This window comes from Typopeltis vanoorti, chromosome 21 (genome assembly GCF_054136105.1).
Source record: "Typopeltis vanoorti isolate ZY-2024b chromosome 21, IOZ_Tvanoo_1.0, whole genome shotgun sequence".
In the NCBI taxonomy this organism is placed as follows: domain Eukaryota; kingdom Metazoa; phylum Arthropoda; class Arachnida; order Uropygi; family Thelyphonidae; genus Typopeltis; species Typopeltis vanoorti.
The window spans coordinates 80,265,148-80,280,822 of NC_143569.1; the positions used below are offsets into that span (position 1 = coordinate 80,265,148).

At 36.2% G+C, this 15,675-nt stretch overlaps 1 protein-coding gene across 2 annotated transcripts in view; it reads left to right on the forward strand.

Annotated features, from left to right (window-relative positions):
- Window positions 1-15,675, forward strand: part of Dus1 (Dihydrouridine synthase 1) — a 156,148-nt gene that overhangs the window by 69,757 nt on the left and 70,716 nt on the right. For both annotated transcript variants that reach the window (XM_090411023.1, XM_090411024.1), the window contains exons 5-6: window positions 6,362-6,465; window positions 14,083-14,227. In XM_090411023.1, coding sequence (XP_090267149.1) covers window positions 6,362-6,465; window positions 14,083-14,227 — 249 coding nt within the window. The remainder of the gene's footprint in view (window positions 1-6,361; window positions 6,466-14,082; window positions 14,228-15,675) is intronic.

Sequence of the window (15,675 nt, forward strand, 5' to 3'; positions counted from 1 at the left end):
TGGCACTATCACTTTAATCAGTCATTCAAGCAAAATTTTCTTAAAAATCTTACTCTCTAGGATTGAGAGGAAAATAGAAAGTATACTTTCAGAAAACCATTCAGAATTCCTTAAAAACAAGAATACAATAGATCACTTATTTACAATACACCTCATTGGAGAAAAATATATTGACCATCATAAAATACTATGTCACAATATACAGAAGATCTTTGATCAGTATGCCATGAAAAATTATGGAGAATACTGAACAGTATGGATGAGATAATAAAATAATATGCCTAATTAAAACTCTTTACCATTCCTCAGAAATGTTAATAGAAATTACAGCAGGCCTTTCAAAATGGAAAGAAGTGTGCATCAAGGCTGCATACTTTTGCTGATGCTTTTTAACCTAAATTTAGAATATATAATAAACTTAGCCTTAAAAAACAGTGATATTGCAATTACAGTTGGTGGCATAAAATCAATAATCTCAGATTCTCTGATGACATTGATCTAATAATGGAGAATTCATTTAAGTTTAATTCAGTTATAAGAATTAACAGAGTTTCTAAGGCACTTAGTTTTATTTTTTTTATTATTATTATTATTATGTTGAGCCCATACACTAGAGGTTGGCAGATCAACCTATAGTACATTAGTACTGTGTATGGGTTAGGAAAGAAGGTACTTGTTCACATTAGATTTGAATGACTGTATATTGTATTCCTTAGTTGCAGAGATGAAGGAAGAGGAGAAGAAACTTGTTCTGTGGGTTTCAATGTGCACTTGTAGGGATGTTGAGCAGCAGCTGCACTTATTCCAATGAGCTTAGTACTAAGTGGGGGAGTTATTGATGCTATTTCGGATGAACATTTTCCATGGAAATATTTGTAGAAAACACATAGTGCAGAGACCGATCATCTGTGCAAAAGTGGGAGTGAGTGAGTTGGTGAGAGATGGGTCATTAATAAGTCGAGCATTTTGAGGGAGCTTTTGGGGGCCCCCACCCCATATGTGGGAGCAGTATTCGATGGTTGGGTGGATTTGTGATTTGTATAAGGTTAACAGCTGTTCAGGAGTGAAGTAACATCTTGAGCAGAAGAGAAATCCTAGTTTTTTAGAAGCTGAGGATACAATGGTTGTTATGTGTTTATGCCAGGAGATGCTTTATGTCAGGGTAATTCCAAGAAGAGAAATCACAGATTGTCTGGAAATTTGGGTGTTGTCAAAAATAATACTGGGAGAAAATGGTTCTTTTTTTATGATAAATGAGACAGTACTGGGTTTTATTTGCATTGAAATTTGACTAGGTTATCTGAACCCCCATTGGAGGATGGCTTGGAGGTCTGAATTGAGGGCAGTGGTGGTTGCTGTTCTGCAGGTTGAGGTAAGTTATGTGGAGTAAGGTTTATCAAAGAAAGTGAGGAGTGCAAAGTGCTATCGTCTGCAAAATAGTAGGAAGAGGATTGATGAGAGAACAGAACCTTGAGGAACCCTGGCATTAGTTGAATGGTGAGAGGATAAGGAGCCATCCACCACTACCACACATAGTGTGCTTCCAGACAGAAAGCTGGCAATCCAACTACAGAGGTCTTGAGATAGACCAAACGATGGTAGCTTGCTTAGTATGCTCTTGTGCCAGACTCGGTCAAATGCCTTGGAGATATCAAGTCCAACCATTTGAGATTCGCCAAATTTCTCCATGGCATTTGTCCAGAGATGGATGACATATGTGAGCAGATCTCCTGGTGATCGGCAACGACAGAATCCATACTAGCAGTCATTTATTATACAAGTAGCTTCAAGGTAGTGTATGAGTTGGGAATTGCTTTTTTCCATTACTTCAGACAGGACTGAGGTGAGCAAGATGGGGGTAGTTGGATGTCAGTGACTTGTCGCTGTTTTGAATAAAGGCCAATTTCCAGGCTGTGGGATAGATACCAGTGGAGTAAGACAGTATATACAGGGTGTTCGGGATAAATTTGACAGTTTCGTAAGGAAAAAGAAAATCTTCTTTGTATCTATTAAATTTAATGAATTGACAAAAAAACATTACAGGCAGAGTTAATTACAATACTATCAACAAGATTTACTCAAAATAACCACCATTAGCATCGATCACAGCTTCAATTCTGCTTCGAAACCTCGAACAAGCTGATGCTACAGTCTCCCTGGGAAGGGCCGCAAAAACTGTTTTAATTTTATCCATTAACTGGGCTTTTGTATTACTGGAAGTGCGATTGGTGTCTTTTTCAACTGCGCCCCATACAAAATAATCCATGGGGTTAAGGTCTGGGGAGTTTGGAGGCCAAACATTTGGACTGGTGAAGTCGTAGAAATTTTCAGACAACCATTTTTGACTTTTCCCAGAGGTGTGGCAAGGGGCCGAATCCTGCTGCCATACATACGGCCTACCATTGGCTACCCTTGTTATCCAGGGCTTGACTACAGTTAGCAACTCCACGAACAAAGCCCGAATTCCAATGCCAGGGTTCTTCAACACCTGTTCCTGCAGATTTGCGAGGAATTCTGCTGTACGAACGCAATCAGATCGTCTGCTAGGGATCTTTCTTCTTGCTACATCCTCGTAGTCACCATTGCAAGTCTCTAGTTCATGCCTGATTGTTTTTACTGTATTCAGGGAGCATTGGGCAGCAGTCGTAATATCCTTATTTTGATGGCGGGCACGAATCATCATGATACAAGTTATTCTCTTCCATGATTCAGGTGGGTTCCAGCTATCCATCCTTTCTGACATCTTGTATATGAATGAAGAAGGGTCCAAACTTTTAAATGAAGAGAAGTGTGTGTTAATACATGTAACTTACGGAAAAATATAATTAATTATAAATATGTCAAATTTATCCCGAACACCCTGTATATATATATGCGACATAGGACATGAGACAGTTCTGGTGCACATTCAGGACAATTGGAGGAATGCCATCAGGGCTGGGAGACTTTTTTGTGTCTAATTTGGACAGTATTTTGCTGATCTCTTTCTGCCAAAAGGATATAGTGGACCTTGTTATGTTGGGCATCTGGAGTGGTTGGGAGACATTTGCCATTGTCAATTATGCGTGCATTGGAAGCAAAGTGTGAGGCCAGGAGATTGGCCTTTTCTGTAGGTGATGATGCATTGGATTCATCTGGGTATGGTATAGGTGGGAATAGTGTTGGGCAGAATTCATGACGATTGCTTTGGTGAGTGACCAAAAGGCTCAGCTTCCATTGGTACAGGTTGCTAATTTCCTGCTTTTTGCTCTTTTGAACTCTGTTTTGGAAGCATTGATTGTTTTCTTTTTTTTTGCATTTATTTTGGGCTTGGGTATAAGCTCTAAAGGAGGATGGGGTTCTTGATTTGAGCCAGCAATGGTATGTTTGGTTTTTCATTTGTACAGCCTTGGCGCATCTTTTGGAAAACCAGGAATGGCAGGTCAGAGTACTGTGAGGAATGTATGATTCCATGCCAATAAGGATTATCGTATTTGCCGCGTATAAGACGCACCCCCTTTTTTGAACACATTTTTTAGGAAAAAAACTTTATCACTGAATATTATAAATGAATTTACGGTATTTCAATTATAAAGTGATAAGTAGGTCTACTTTCAACAAATACCTAATCTAACTAGGAAAGACCCTAGAAATCCATCTCCAGAGCTAAATGAAGAGACACTTGAAACCTCTTCTAAATCAGAATTTGAGTCTTCATACAACAAATTGTCCTCTGTACCATCCAGTGCATTACTAATGCCACACTTCTTAAATGATTTAACCACTGTCTCAGTTTTCACAGCATCCCATGAAGTTTTGACCCACTCACAAACTTGCAAAATGCTAGGCCTCTTCCTGATGGCGTAACCTCAAAATCTGAAGACTGCATCTAGCTGTTCCACTTCTTCATAAATCTCTTAAATGGTTTATTAATACAGACATCTAAAGGTTGAAGCTAACTAATTAGACCTCCTGGAATTACAGTTAACTGAGTTTTCTATTCCTTGAGCTTATTTTTAACATCTTCTGTTCTGTGAGAACAAAACTGATCCCATACTAGCAGGGCAGGCTTCTTCAACAGGGTGCCTAGACCAAATTTTATTTATCCATAACTTTATTCCTCCTCCATCCAGCCATTTGCATGAACATGTACAAACACTCCTTTAAGCAGTTTTTCTTTGGGTAGCATCTTCCTTTTAAAAATCAATAGTGGCAATTTTGTCCCATCAGCATAGCAGGATAAAACAAGCGTGTAGTGAGTTTTTTTGTGCCCCAAAGTTTTAAGTAATACCTTTTGTGCCCTTAGAATCTACAGTTTTATTTGAGGGCACATCAAAAGTCAGCGGAACCTCGTCCATGTTTCCTATTTGCACAAGTTCAAAATTTTCTCGTTTCCTTGCGTTAATGACGAATCGATGAAATTTAATAATTTTTTCTTCATATTCAGCTGGCATCTTTTGTGATATTTTTGTTTTAGTCCGCATACATAGCTGGTTTCTCTTCATGAATCTTGAACATCATGATGCTGATCCAGTAAAGTTGGCGATCCCTTTGTTAGTGGCTATTGCTTTCGCTTGATGAATAATTATTTTTGTAGACACTGAAGGTCCTGCTTTTCTGTGGTCTAAAATCCAAGTATTCAGTTCTGCCTCAAGTTCTGGCCATTTTGCAGTTTTACTTCATAGGTTATGTTTACTGTGAGTTGCTTTTTTCAGATCCTCTTCCTGATTCGCCAAGTTCTTATCATTTTCTCAGTTGAGGGTGGCCCGAAATGCCTCTCTGCAGCCCTGTTTCCATGTTCTTTAGCATACGCAATCACACGTAGCTTGTGCAATATTGTAGCACTGCCGATGTTTTTCAGCCATAATTTGCCAAGAAATTTAGAGAAAATTTAATGGCAGAAATTTATCACCGTTCACAACAACCGCGACAACATTCGCATCCACTGAATTCTACATAACTGGAATGTTCTTCCACACCGCAAGAAAGAAATCGCATAACTCGGAACAGAGAAAATTTCCAGAAATTAAAGTAATAAAAAACTGAGTATCGGTGTATAAGACGCACCCTGTTTTTCAGACCTATTTTCAAAGAAAAAAAGTGCTTCTTATATGCCGCCAAATACGGTACTTTTGTTATGAGTTCAGTGCATGTATTTGGATCGGAAGGTCGGAAGCAATAGTCTAACCATGGGAATGAAGCATAGAAGTTGCAGAGGCTGTCCCATTTGGCACTGTTATAATGGCAAACTACTCTTGTATGGGAGTGGCTGTGTGAGCATTGTTGCATGGCGGCGGCGGGGGGGGGATTATGGTTGGCATCAAAAACAGTGTCTTGAAGTAATAAGCCTATGAAAATTTTAAATGATGAAAAATTGGAAAAGGTGAAAAGATTCAACATAAAATATTATTACCAGAATCACTTACATTTAATGTCTTTATTTGTAAAATTTTTGGCTAAGTTTCAAAGCCATTGTTAATACAGTTATAGGAAAACACTAAAAAGAACAACAATTCAATTGAAAGCACGTGATATTATGTGCTTTCAATTAATTTAGTTAATAAATTATTTTTAAATATAAACAGTTTAATTACAAATTAAGAAATACATGAATGGCGGGTATTAGTAAATATAACTTAAAACGGAGAAATTTAAGGCAATTGCTTTTGTTCAGGTTTGGGTATGAATGTGTGTTTCACAGCTTTCTTTGTAGGGTCTTTCCAGAAGAAAGTAATTTTTGTATAACATTTTGACTTTGTTCCACTGAATCCTGTGTTTTGTAGATAATATGTGGCTTGTTAAACTGGAGTTGTTGGTTCTTTAAGAGAAATGTATTCCTGATGTTCTTCAAGACGAATTTGTGCAGATCAATCAGTTTGTCCATAATAACAGAAGCCACAAGAGCAGGAGACCCTATAAGCTCCAGGATAAGAAAGAGGAGAATATTTGTTTTTAGGTGAGATAAGGAGTGTATTAAGTTTGCAAACTGGATGGAAAGTGACTTGTATGTTAATACAACCTTTCTTCTCTCTCTCTCTGTATATACTAGTAGATTTAAATATGAATAGCATGAGCACCATCAGTAAGAAAAGACATGCAAATGTCACAGCACTATGTTACATATGTATTTGCTTATAACTGATGACAACTTGTTTGTTGTATAAAGATATAATTTATTTAATATTACTTTATAGTCTGGCTCAGAATTCCCATCATGTTACTGTGTTCTGAGTAAAAATGTAAATATCTCTTATTGTTTTACAGTTTTTCAGTGTTCAAAATTTCATTGTCATATTGCTAGAATTATTTGTTTTTGTCTTCCTCTTTTCCACTGTCCTATCATAATTTATAGCTTTATTGTACAAAACTTTCTTTTTTTTAGACAGAATGTGAAAATTCCAGTGTTTGCCAATGGAAATATTCAATATTTGGAAGATGTGGAAAGGTGTCTGCAAGAAACAGGAACAGATGGCATTATGACTGCAGGTATAGTAATTCTTATTCATTGAGTGAACATTTTATAGAGGTAATACGAATGGAATCACGAGACTATATTTATACAGAAAACAGATTACCTTTAACCGTCATCATTTACATGGTTTTTTTCGAAGTAACTACTGTGAGACATGATGCATTTGTCCTAACGTTGCGTCCACTTCTTAAACACATGTGAGAGTCCGTTTTTTGAGAGTTCTTTCAAAACCGCCTCCGCAGCTTTTACACATGCTTTGTTGCTTTTGAAATGGCGGCCCCTTTTCTTGAGCTGAGGAAACAGCCAGAAATCGCATGGTGCGAGATCATGACTGTATGGAGGGTGTGGTAGGATATCTGTGTTGTTCTTCTGCAAAACGTCCACTACACAATCAGCAATATGTGACATTGCATTATCGTGGTGCAATAAGAAGCCATTCTTTAACAATGGACGCTTCCTTTTGAATGTGCTTGATGATAATCGCTGCTGTGTTGATCATTGTCTCTGTGATGGATGTTGAAGGTCTTCCCTTACGTTCAAGATATTCCATATTTTGCCTTCCTTCCTTAAAAGTTTTATGCCAGCAAAAAGCACTTGCCCTCAACATTGCTTCATCGTGGAAAGCTTCGCGTATCATGTTAAAAGTGTCCGATGCCGATTTTTGCAAATGCACACAAAATTTAATCGCATAACGCTGTTTCAAGGACGCTTTCATTTCGAAGACTGGTCGTACCTCGTAGGCATGCCGATGAGCACTTGCGTTTAGTCACGTGACACTCTGGCACATCAGCCTGTATACACCATCTATCAACCTCTTTTGTTAATACATACAGTAACATTTCTTTATTCCACAGAAATTAATATTGTGATGAGTGGTTTCGTCATAGTAAAATTAATCTTATTACTTATTGAACAGCCCACGTACATTATGATGATACAGTTACAATCAGCTATCATGTCTGCAAAGGCTCTCTGTATTGTTTTTATCAGGAAATTAAGGTAATACAGCAAAAGCTCAGCTACTGGAACAACCTCAGGAAAATTGAAAAGAGGCATTATCAGTTTAAGAGCATCAGTAGAGCAGAACCAAGGATCATGGAAAGAATGGAATGGCATGGTATTGAACACTAAACCTGAAGATGCATTTCTTAGATGAGAAGCAGTTTTAAATAGTGATTTGGATCAATTTCAAAATGAGAAATTGGACACCAAGATTTATTTACGTGTGTTTATACTCTCATGAAAGATTACCAAAAAAAAAATAGTAGAGAAATTTTTCAGGTCATTATAGAGAGAAAAGAACTTCTTTAGCATAAGATAAACTGCTAAATTCTTTCATCCACACCTCCCTGGGATTTATTTTTTCTTAACATTCCAATGATTAATCACTTAAGATATAGTCTCACTCCTGTGTGCATGCCAACGACCCTACCCTATACAAATCCTTGTTTACAACCTTTATTTGGCTTAAAACAAGCTTGCTTTTCCCCAAGTTTGAATTCAAGGTTTTTTTTTTTTTTTCTTTCAAATATGCTTTTCAGATATGCTTGCTTATATTTTACCTGGAACACACTTAGGTAACTCCTAAAATTTTCACATTGAGTGTTATTTTTTTTTTTATTTATTTATTTATTTTATAGATGAGTATAATGAGTACTCTACTCAAATCATAAATTTTGATCTCCTAGAATTATAGTGTGTTGTAGCAACTGAAAAATTTTTCTATCTGCATATGGTAGCATTTCTGATGGAATATATTCTTGAGAGCTCGGCTACCTTTCTACATTTCAAATTTCTAATAGCCTTTTCTATATTTATACCAAAATATACTCATGATTATATTCTGTAACTCTCCTGTCTCTGAATTCCAATTAATTAATTTTTGAAGTAATATGCAAAATGTTTTCTTCTGTTTTATGGTCTAATTTATATTTCTTCTGTTTATCAGCTCCAATTTCATATATTTTTTAAAATATAATGTTTACATATTTTCAAGTTGTTTCAATAGACTAGAATATTTTGTCATTTACTAAGTGAAAATCTACGCATCATTTTTGTTTGACTGTTTTTGCATGCTTTAGCTTTCTTGTATTTTTTTCTTTACATTCTCTAAAGTCCCATGCAAATTTATTTGCTAGAATTTTTTTGATACTTTTTCTTCTTTTCTTGGACTGTCTTTTTAGTTTCTTGAGTCTACCATCTGAACTGTTTTTTCTTTTGCAAACAACTTCACCACATGCTTCTGGGCTGAGTTCATGTTTTCTTTTATTCACTCTTTGCAACTATATTTCTATGGTTGTTTTTAACAACCATAGAAGCACAGTTGTTTTCAAATCTGCTTTTCTTCAGTAAGATTTTCATGAGTCTATAGTTCACATCTGAAATTCACCTCTACTTTGATGCTTTTTCTTTTGATTGTGATGCTATTTTTTGTGCTCTAGACTAGATAGCGATGACTTATTTCAGATTGCTACATTACTCTCATATCCTGAACCCGACTGATGATTTATCATTATCAGCAATAGGCCTCTTCCATTTCTTCTCCCAGTGTGAATTTATGTATATTTTTTATATGTTGGAATGTAGATCGGTTTGTAGAAAGATTGGTTTCCCTTTTTTGCAGGATGAAAAAATCTAAGTTTTCAGATTTTTTATCTTGCATGTTGCTCATTTACAGTCATTTTCAGAACAGGGTGATGAGTGTCTACCATCAACTGTTGACCTGTTGTCCTCACCTTTCAGGTCATTCACTATGTATAATATTGGAAGGTGTTCCTCAGAGATCTGTTTTTTCACCCACTGTCCTCCTCATATATTATAAATGGCATCCTTTCACCAACCTCAAACCTTTTTCACAGTTTTGCTGATGACCACATTCTTTACTCATCTTCTGCATAGGAGGGGGGGGGGGTGCTGCTAATGATATTGGGTGACTTGAATCCCGTTAAGCGTTGAGAACTATGATTGTAGTGCTAGTAACAGTATTTCATGTGGCAGTGAATTTGAAGCCATCTGGTGTGAGGTGTAATCTAATAAGATCAATTACATAGTGAGGTGTTGTTACAGACCTGGTGGATCGGTTGCTAGTGATGAAAAAATGCATCACCAAATAGAGACGATGGGCACAAAAAGAATAATCATAATGAGAGACTTGAATTCAAACATTGACTGGTAGCAGTAAAATCTCATGAATAAAACCGAATTTATTGAGCCATTGTGAGACCACTTCCTCAAGCAGCATATGACAGAAGGACTCGAGGTCAAAGAGTGTTAGATTTGATTATAGTGTCAGAGGATGTTTCAGTTAAAGGCATAACTATTCTGCCTCCAGGTTGGTAACAGTGATCGTGCAGTACTCCCAAGTGAGTACTGCATGATCAAGTGACTAAGCTGATGAATGTTCCATTCAGAAGAGGTTACATGCTGAACTACAAAGCAGGAAATTATGACCAACTAAGGAGTCTACTAAGTTCAGTGGAATAGTATTGGTTGTTGGATGGGAAGAATATCATTAGTGCATGGGAATCGTTTAAAATATGCTTAAGTGATGCAGTATCAGTTCAAACAATAAATAGGGTAGTAGTCAAATGGATGTGTAATCTTATTAAGCAAGAGATTTGTAAGAAATGAATGATGTCTAAGAAATACCATGTGCATAAAGATGATGTCCGTTATAAAAATTGTAAGCAGCAGACCAGAAGAGTCACAACTGTTGTACGGAAAGCTTATATGGGGCTAGTGTGGAAAGCAACAGGCTTTGCAAGCTAAAGACAGCCCAGAAGAATTCTGTTAGTAGTAGGGTTCTATTAGGAAAGATTCTATAGAATCTTTACTAAGATTCTATAGAATAAAATTTGGTGATTTTTCATTTTAAAAGATTGTTGTAAATTACATTCTATAAAACATGTTATTTCATGCATTAAGTGAAGATTTGCACATCTGAATCCTTGGAATTATGAATAAAATATGTTTTATTGTGGTGGTAATATGTTTTTTAAATCTACACTTCTTGAATGTATGATATTCTTTCCTTTTAATATGTTCTCTATTGTGTAATTAGCCTATTCAAACACTTAATTTAGCTGTATAGTTATGAATTTGATCTCAGCTCATCTTCCTCTGTTTTTAGGCTTAATGGTTTGTTACAGCCAAGTAACTTGGCTTTGTGGAAACAGTCAATTTATTGATAGGGTGGTTAATTCTATTCACATAGCATACTGTCTGTTGCATGTATTCTCTGGCCAGTTTGCCTAAAAGGAGAGAAAACTGTCACCTCTATATATGAGATAGGCTACCTTTTGAACTACCTTTTAAAATCCTTTTGAAGGCTCTTCACATTCTCGATGGTATTCAAAGCCAAGTTTTTTTTTTTTTTTTAAGGGCATTGTTGATACTGACTGAGGCTTTGAAAATTATTTGACATATGACAGCATGTTTCTTATAATAAGAAACTATGTTGAAAGCGAAATTAGAGTACATAATATGTGTTTTGGGTTATTAGATAATAGCCAAACAGAAAATCTTAATAATTAAGAAAAAAGAAGAATTGGACAGATTGTTAGGATCATAAATTAACAAACACTATATTTCAGATAAGTCAAGATTTAAGTTCAGAGATAGAAGAAAATTTTGCTATTAAATGCTGAGGTGAATTTTAAAGCATGGGCTTTAATATGGTTTGCAGAAAAATGAAAACAACAACAGAAAATCATTAAAGTAATCATACAAGAAAGAACACACTTCATCTTCTGTCGCCTTTGATAATATGCAGATCTTCACATAAAGATCTGATTTCTCTTCTTGAGCCAACTTACACTTCTGGCCTTTTCTTCATATTACTTTGCATCCATAGCTCCTCTGTCATATCTAACATAACATCCTTTTTCTGCCCAAGACATTACTTATTTTTACAATTTCTAACACCATATAAAATCCAAATCCACTCTGTTTTTGATTTATTGTTTTCGTATTTGAAGTGGTTCACCAAAATTCTTTTGAAAATTGCTTGATGGGAATCAGAATAGAACAAACTAGTTAACTGACCCATCTCTCACAATCCTGCTCCAGTCAATTTCTCACAGCCACTGTTTCCCGCTTATGCCTCTGTTATAAGTATATTCATGGGCACTGTTCCACTGGCTGCTACCATTCCTCCACTTTCCCTGTAAGCACTTCTGATCAACATCTCTTCACTTTCTACTTTGGAAGTCTTCCTCACACAGTTTTCCTTAAATACCACAATCTCTGGTTATTCAAAAAACATATTGACAGATTTCTTCTTTCCTCTTAAGTACTTGTCCACATATATTGTCATTGTACTGTGTTGTGCTACAGGTTTGCAGCCAGTTATGTGTGGAATTGATTTATTATTATTATTATTATTAAACAAGACCTCATGGAGTCAAAGACTCATCTAGGAGGTCCTTTTATCTCACACACATCTCATCATACCGGGTCTTAAACACATTCAAACTCCTTGCAGACACCACACTCTCAGGCAAGGCATTCCAATCATTCACAACTCTGCACGAAAAAAACCTGCCTCTCACTCCCCTACTCACACCCTCTTTATACAGTTTCCAGACATGACCTCTGGTTCTCCCCTGATCTCCCACTATTCTCTGTAGAACTTCTCCACCATTGATCCTATAACAACCCCTTACCAACTTGTAGGTCTCTATCATATCTCCCCTCTTCCTTCTCTCCACTAGACTCTGCAAATTACATCTTTTCAATCTTTCCTCATACTCGACATTCCAGAGGTCAGAAACTACCTTAGTCAGTCGCCTTTGGACCCTTTCCAACATCTCTTCATCCTTCTGAAAACCAGGTGACCAAATCTGGGCACAATAGTCCATGTGTGGCCTAATCAAAGCCTTATACAATGGAACAAGAATCTCCCTACTTCTACACGTCAGTGTCCTCCTCATCATTCCCAGAAGTCTTTGTGTTGTCTTCACAATTTTGGCGATGTGTCCCCTAAATTTTAGATCCTTATCCACTATCACTCCCAGATCTCTTATTTCCTCTACTTCCAACAATATATTCTCACCAAGCATAAATTCTGCATCCCATCTTTGTTTTCCAAATTTTAAAACCTTACATTTTTCAACATTGAACTCACATCCCCATTTGCTTGCCCAATCACTCAATTTATTCAAGTCTTCTTGCAAGGCCACAACATCTTCACTACTCTTTATGGTTCGTCCCAACTTTGCATCATCTGCAAACAACTGAATATCTCCATCCAAATCTTTGCCAATATCATTAATATACAAGTTAAATAGTAATGGCCCTAAAACAGATCCCTGAGGCACTCCACTAGTGACTATATTGCCTAGTGATGATATTGCCAGTGTGCTTTTTGAATAACCAGAAATTGTGGTCCATAGGAAAACTGTGTGAAGAAGACTTCCAAAGCAGAGATGTAAATATAATGAAAGGAGAGGAGAAGGACAAAAAAATTGTTTCATATGTTTGAAGCTAGATAGTGAACAGAAGTTGTTCAGCATTTATCAGCAATAGGCTGATATGGACTGGCTAACACCAGTTAGCCAGTTCAATGTTCCAATGAACTGGCTAACTGGTGTTAGCCAGTTCATTGGAACATTGCCTATGAAAATACTTACAATGGAGGTATAAGGAAAGGAAACAATGCCTGTGAGAAAGTGACTTTTTGTTAGCATCAAGCAATTTTAGTGAGGATTTTGGTGCACCACTTCAATGTGAGAACAATCATCGTTGCCATCAATTTCCTGATATGTACCCTCAAGGGGTGTTCAGGCTGCTGTAACAGCACTTCACGATAAAGTTCATATTATTATTAATCTCCTATCCACAGTTTTCCTAAAAATTAGTCTCTAACTTGTCAGCACTCCAGTATTGTCATATCTGACATTTCATTCTTCCAAGGCACTTCTGACTGAATCAATCCACCTAGACCTTGATTTTCCTCTGGGTCTCTTTCCTGCCATCTTGCATCAAACACCTGTTTTGCTAACCTTTCCTCACCCATTCTATTTAAGTGGTCATACCACCTTAGATTAGCTCTTCTCATACATTTTTGAATGCTGACAATGTCAAGTTCCTTTCTAATATCTTCATTTTTAATACACTAGTGTCCAAAAGCTAAGGTCAAACTACATTTTTACCTGTATATGAAAAAATTTTCATGACTACAGCCAAATGTGGATATAAATTTATTGCCAGCATACTAATAAATTATATTACTCAAAAAAGGTGTTACAAATTTCATACAAATTCAATTGCAATATGTTTTCAAAAGCGACACCGCAAGGTAAATGAGGGTATAAGGAAGATGAGAAGTTACAGATATCCTAAGGATGTAGTTAAGGAATTAATGTACAGTGCTTACAGAAAAGTATGTCAGAGAAATATGCTTAGATAATACACTAGCCTCACAGACTTGGTTGCTTTAACGTGATTTTAACAAATCAAACTAATTAGTTATCTGGCTTTAACTCTTAAATGACCTGATGACCTCTAACTGAAAATATCATAACATGGAACATATAAACTATTTTAATGTGAATGTGAGAAAAATCAGATCCATAATTATTGTACATATTTAACCATCTGTTTATTATCATTTGCTTATTTTGTTTTTATAGAAGGAAATCTTCATAATCCTGCACTCTTCCATGGGTTGAATCCTCCAGTATGGGAGATGGCAATGGAATACTTGGATATAGTTGCTCATTATCCCTGCCCGTTGTCATACATTAGAGGCCATCTCTTCAAACTGTTTCACCACTGGTAGGTATATGGCATGATAAAGTCAGTTTTGACTATAACAAACTTGTAAGAATCTCAGGAATAGTTGATAGTGTATGATTTTATTATACTGAATATGCTTTGGAATAGTAGTGATGTTATGCGACTTCGAAACTTTTTTGATTGTTTGCTGTACCAAGCAAGTTCACCATAATGGTATTTGGTATAGTAAAAGTTGACTAAGTTGACTGTATATGCCTGAGTAGTTTTAAAAATGGATTTAATACTATCCTTTCAATTCAGAACAATTAATATGCATATTCTATCACTGTAATACATTTAATAATAATAATAAAGTGCGATAAGCCTGTGTAGCTCAGTTGAAGTGGTACTTGCATTCTGTGCACTAGGCTGACTGGAAGAACTTATTTTAAGCCTTTCTTCAACCAGTTCCCAAGTTAGTTGATCTCTGGCACAAGCAAGCAGGTTTTTTCCCTCTTGGAAACTCAGGTTTTTCATCCCATAAACTCAAGAAATTCGACTGTAGAACCCACATTATTACAGTCAAAAACATATTCTTTTAGGGTTAGGTACCAAGAGATGGCAGCACTTGTTTGCCCATGTCTTCATTGGTTGCCACTTATAAGTGATAGTCTTGGGCCCACTATCTCTGATTGGCTGCCAGTGGAGGTTGAACTGCCCACTCAATCTCTAAAAGCTAGATGGGCCTTGTCTACTTTATAAAGGAATAAATGGCATTAGATGACTTTTTTTTAAAAATCAAGTGCAGTAGCCCTCAACTGAAAATTTTTTGTGTAATTCATGCTGTTATCAGTTATTATATAAGCACTTATGATTTTTTTTTGTGTGTGTGTCCATTTATCCATCTGCATATATAAGTTATTTAAGAACTCATTCAGATTTTCATGAAATTTGGTATTGGAAATGTGCACAAAAATTTGTCCAGCCATCCCAATTTTTATTTCAATTGGACCATTTGCAGGCACTTAAAGGGGCAGAATTTGCTGAAAGTTCATGCTGCAATTCAGCTGAATGGATTATAATAAAATTAGAGGATCAATAGATATTAGTTACATTTGCTGGTTTTAATTACCCTGTGATTTGTTTCAGTTCTGGTTTGGTTTGGCAATGCATCAAGTTTGAAGGTGTGGCATGAATTTATCCCTATTGGGCAAACCTGTAGGAAAAGAATTACAGCCCTCAGGTTATTAGCGTGTTCCTTGCAATAATTTTAGTCCTTATTTTCTCTATACATTTTTTAAATATTAGGTTTAGTCTAGGTTTTGGTGATGTGTCAGGACTTTATTGTTCCATGTAGTATTTGTTTCCCAGTCAGTCTAGTGTTGTTGAAGTGAAAATAGGCTTATTTAAATTTTGTTTGAATTGGCATGAAAAAAGTTTCTTGGTAATAAATTGCCAGTTTTCTAGAGCTAGTGATAGTTCATCTTCAGTCATGTGAGAGGGTTTGT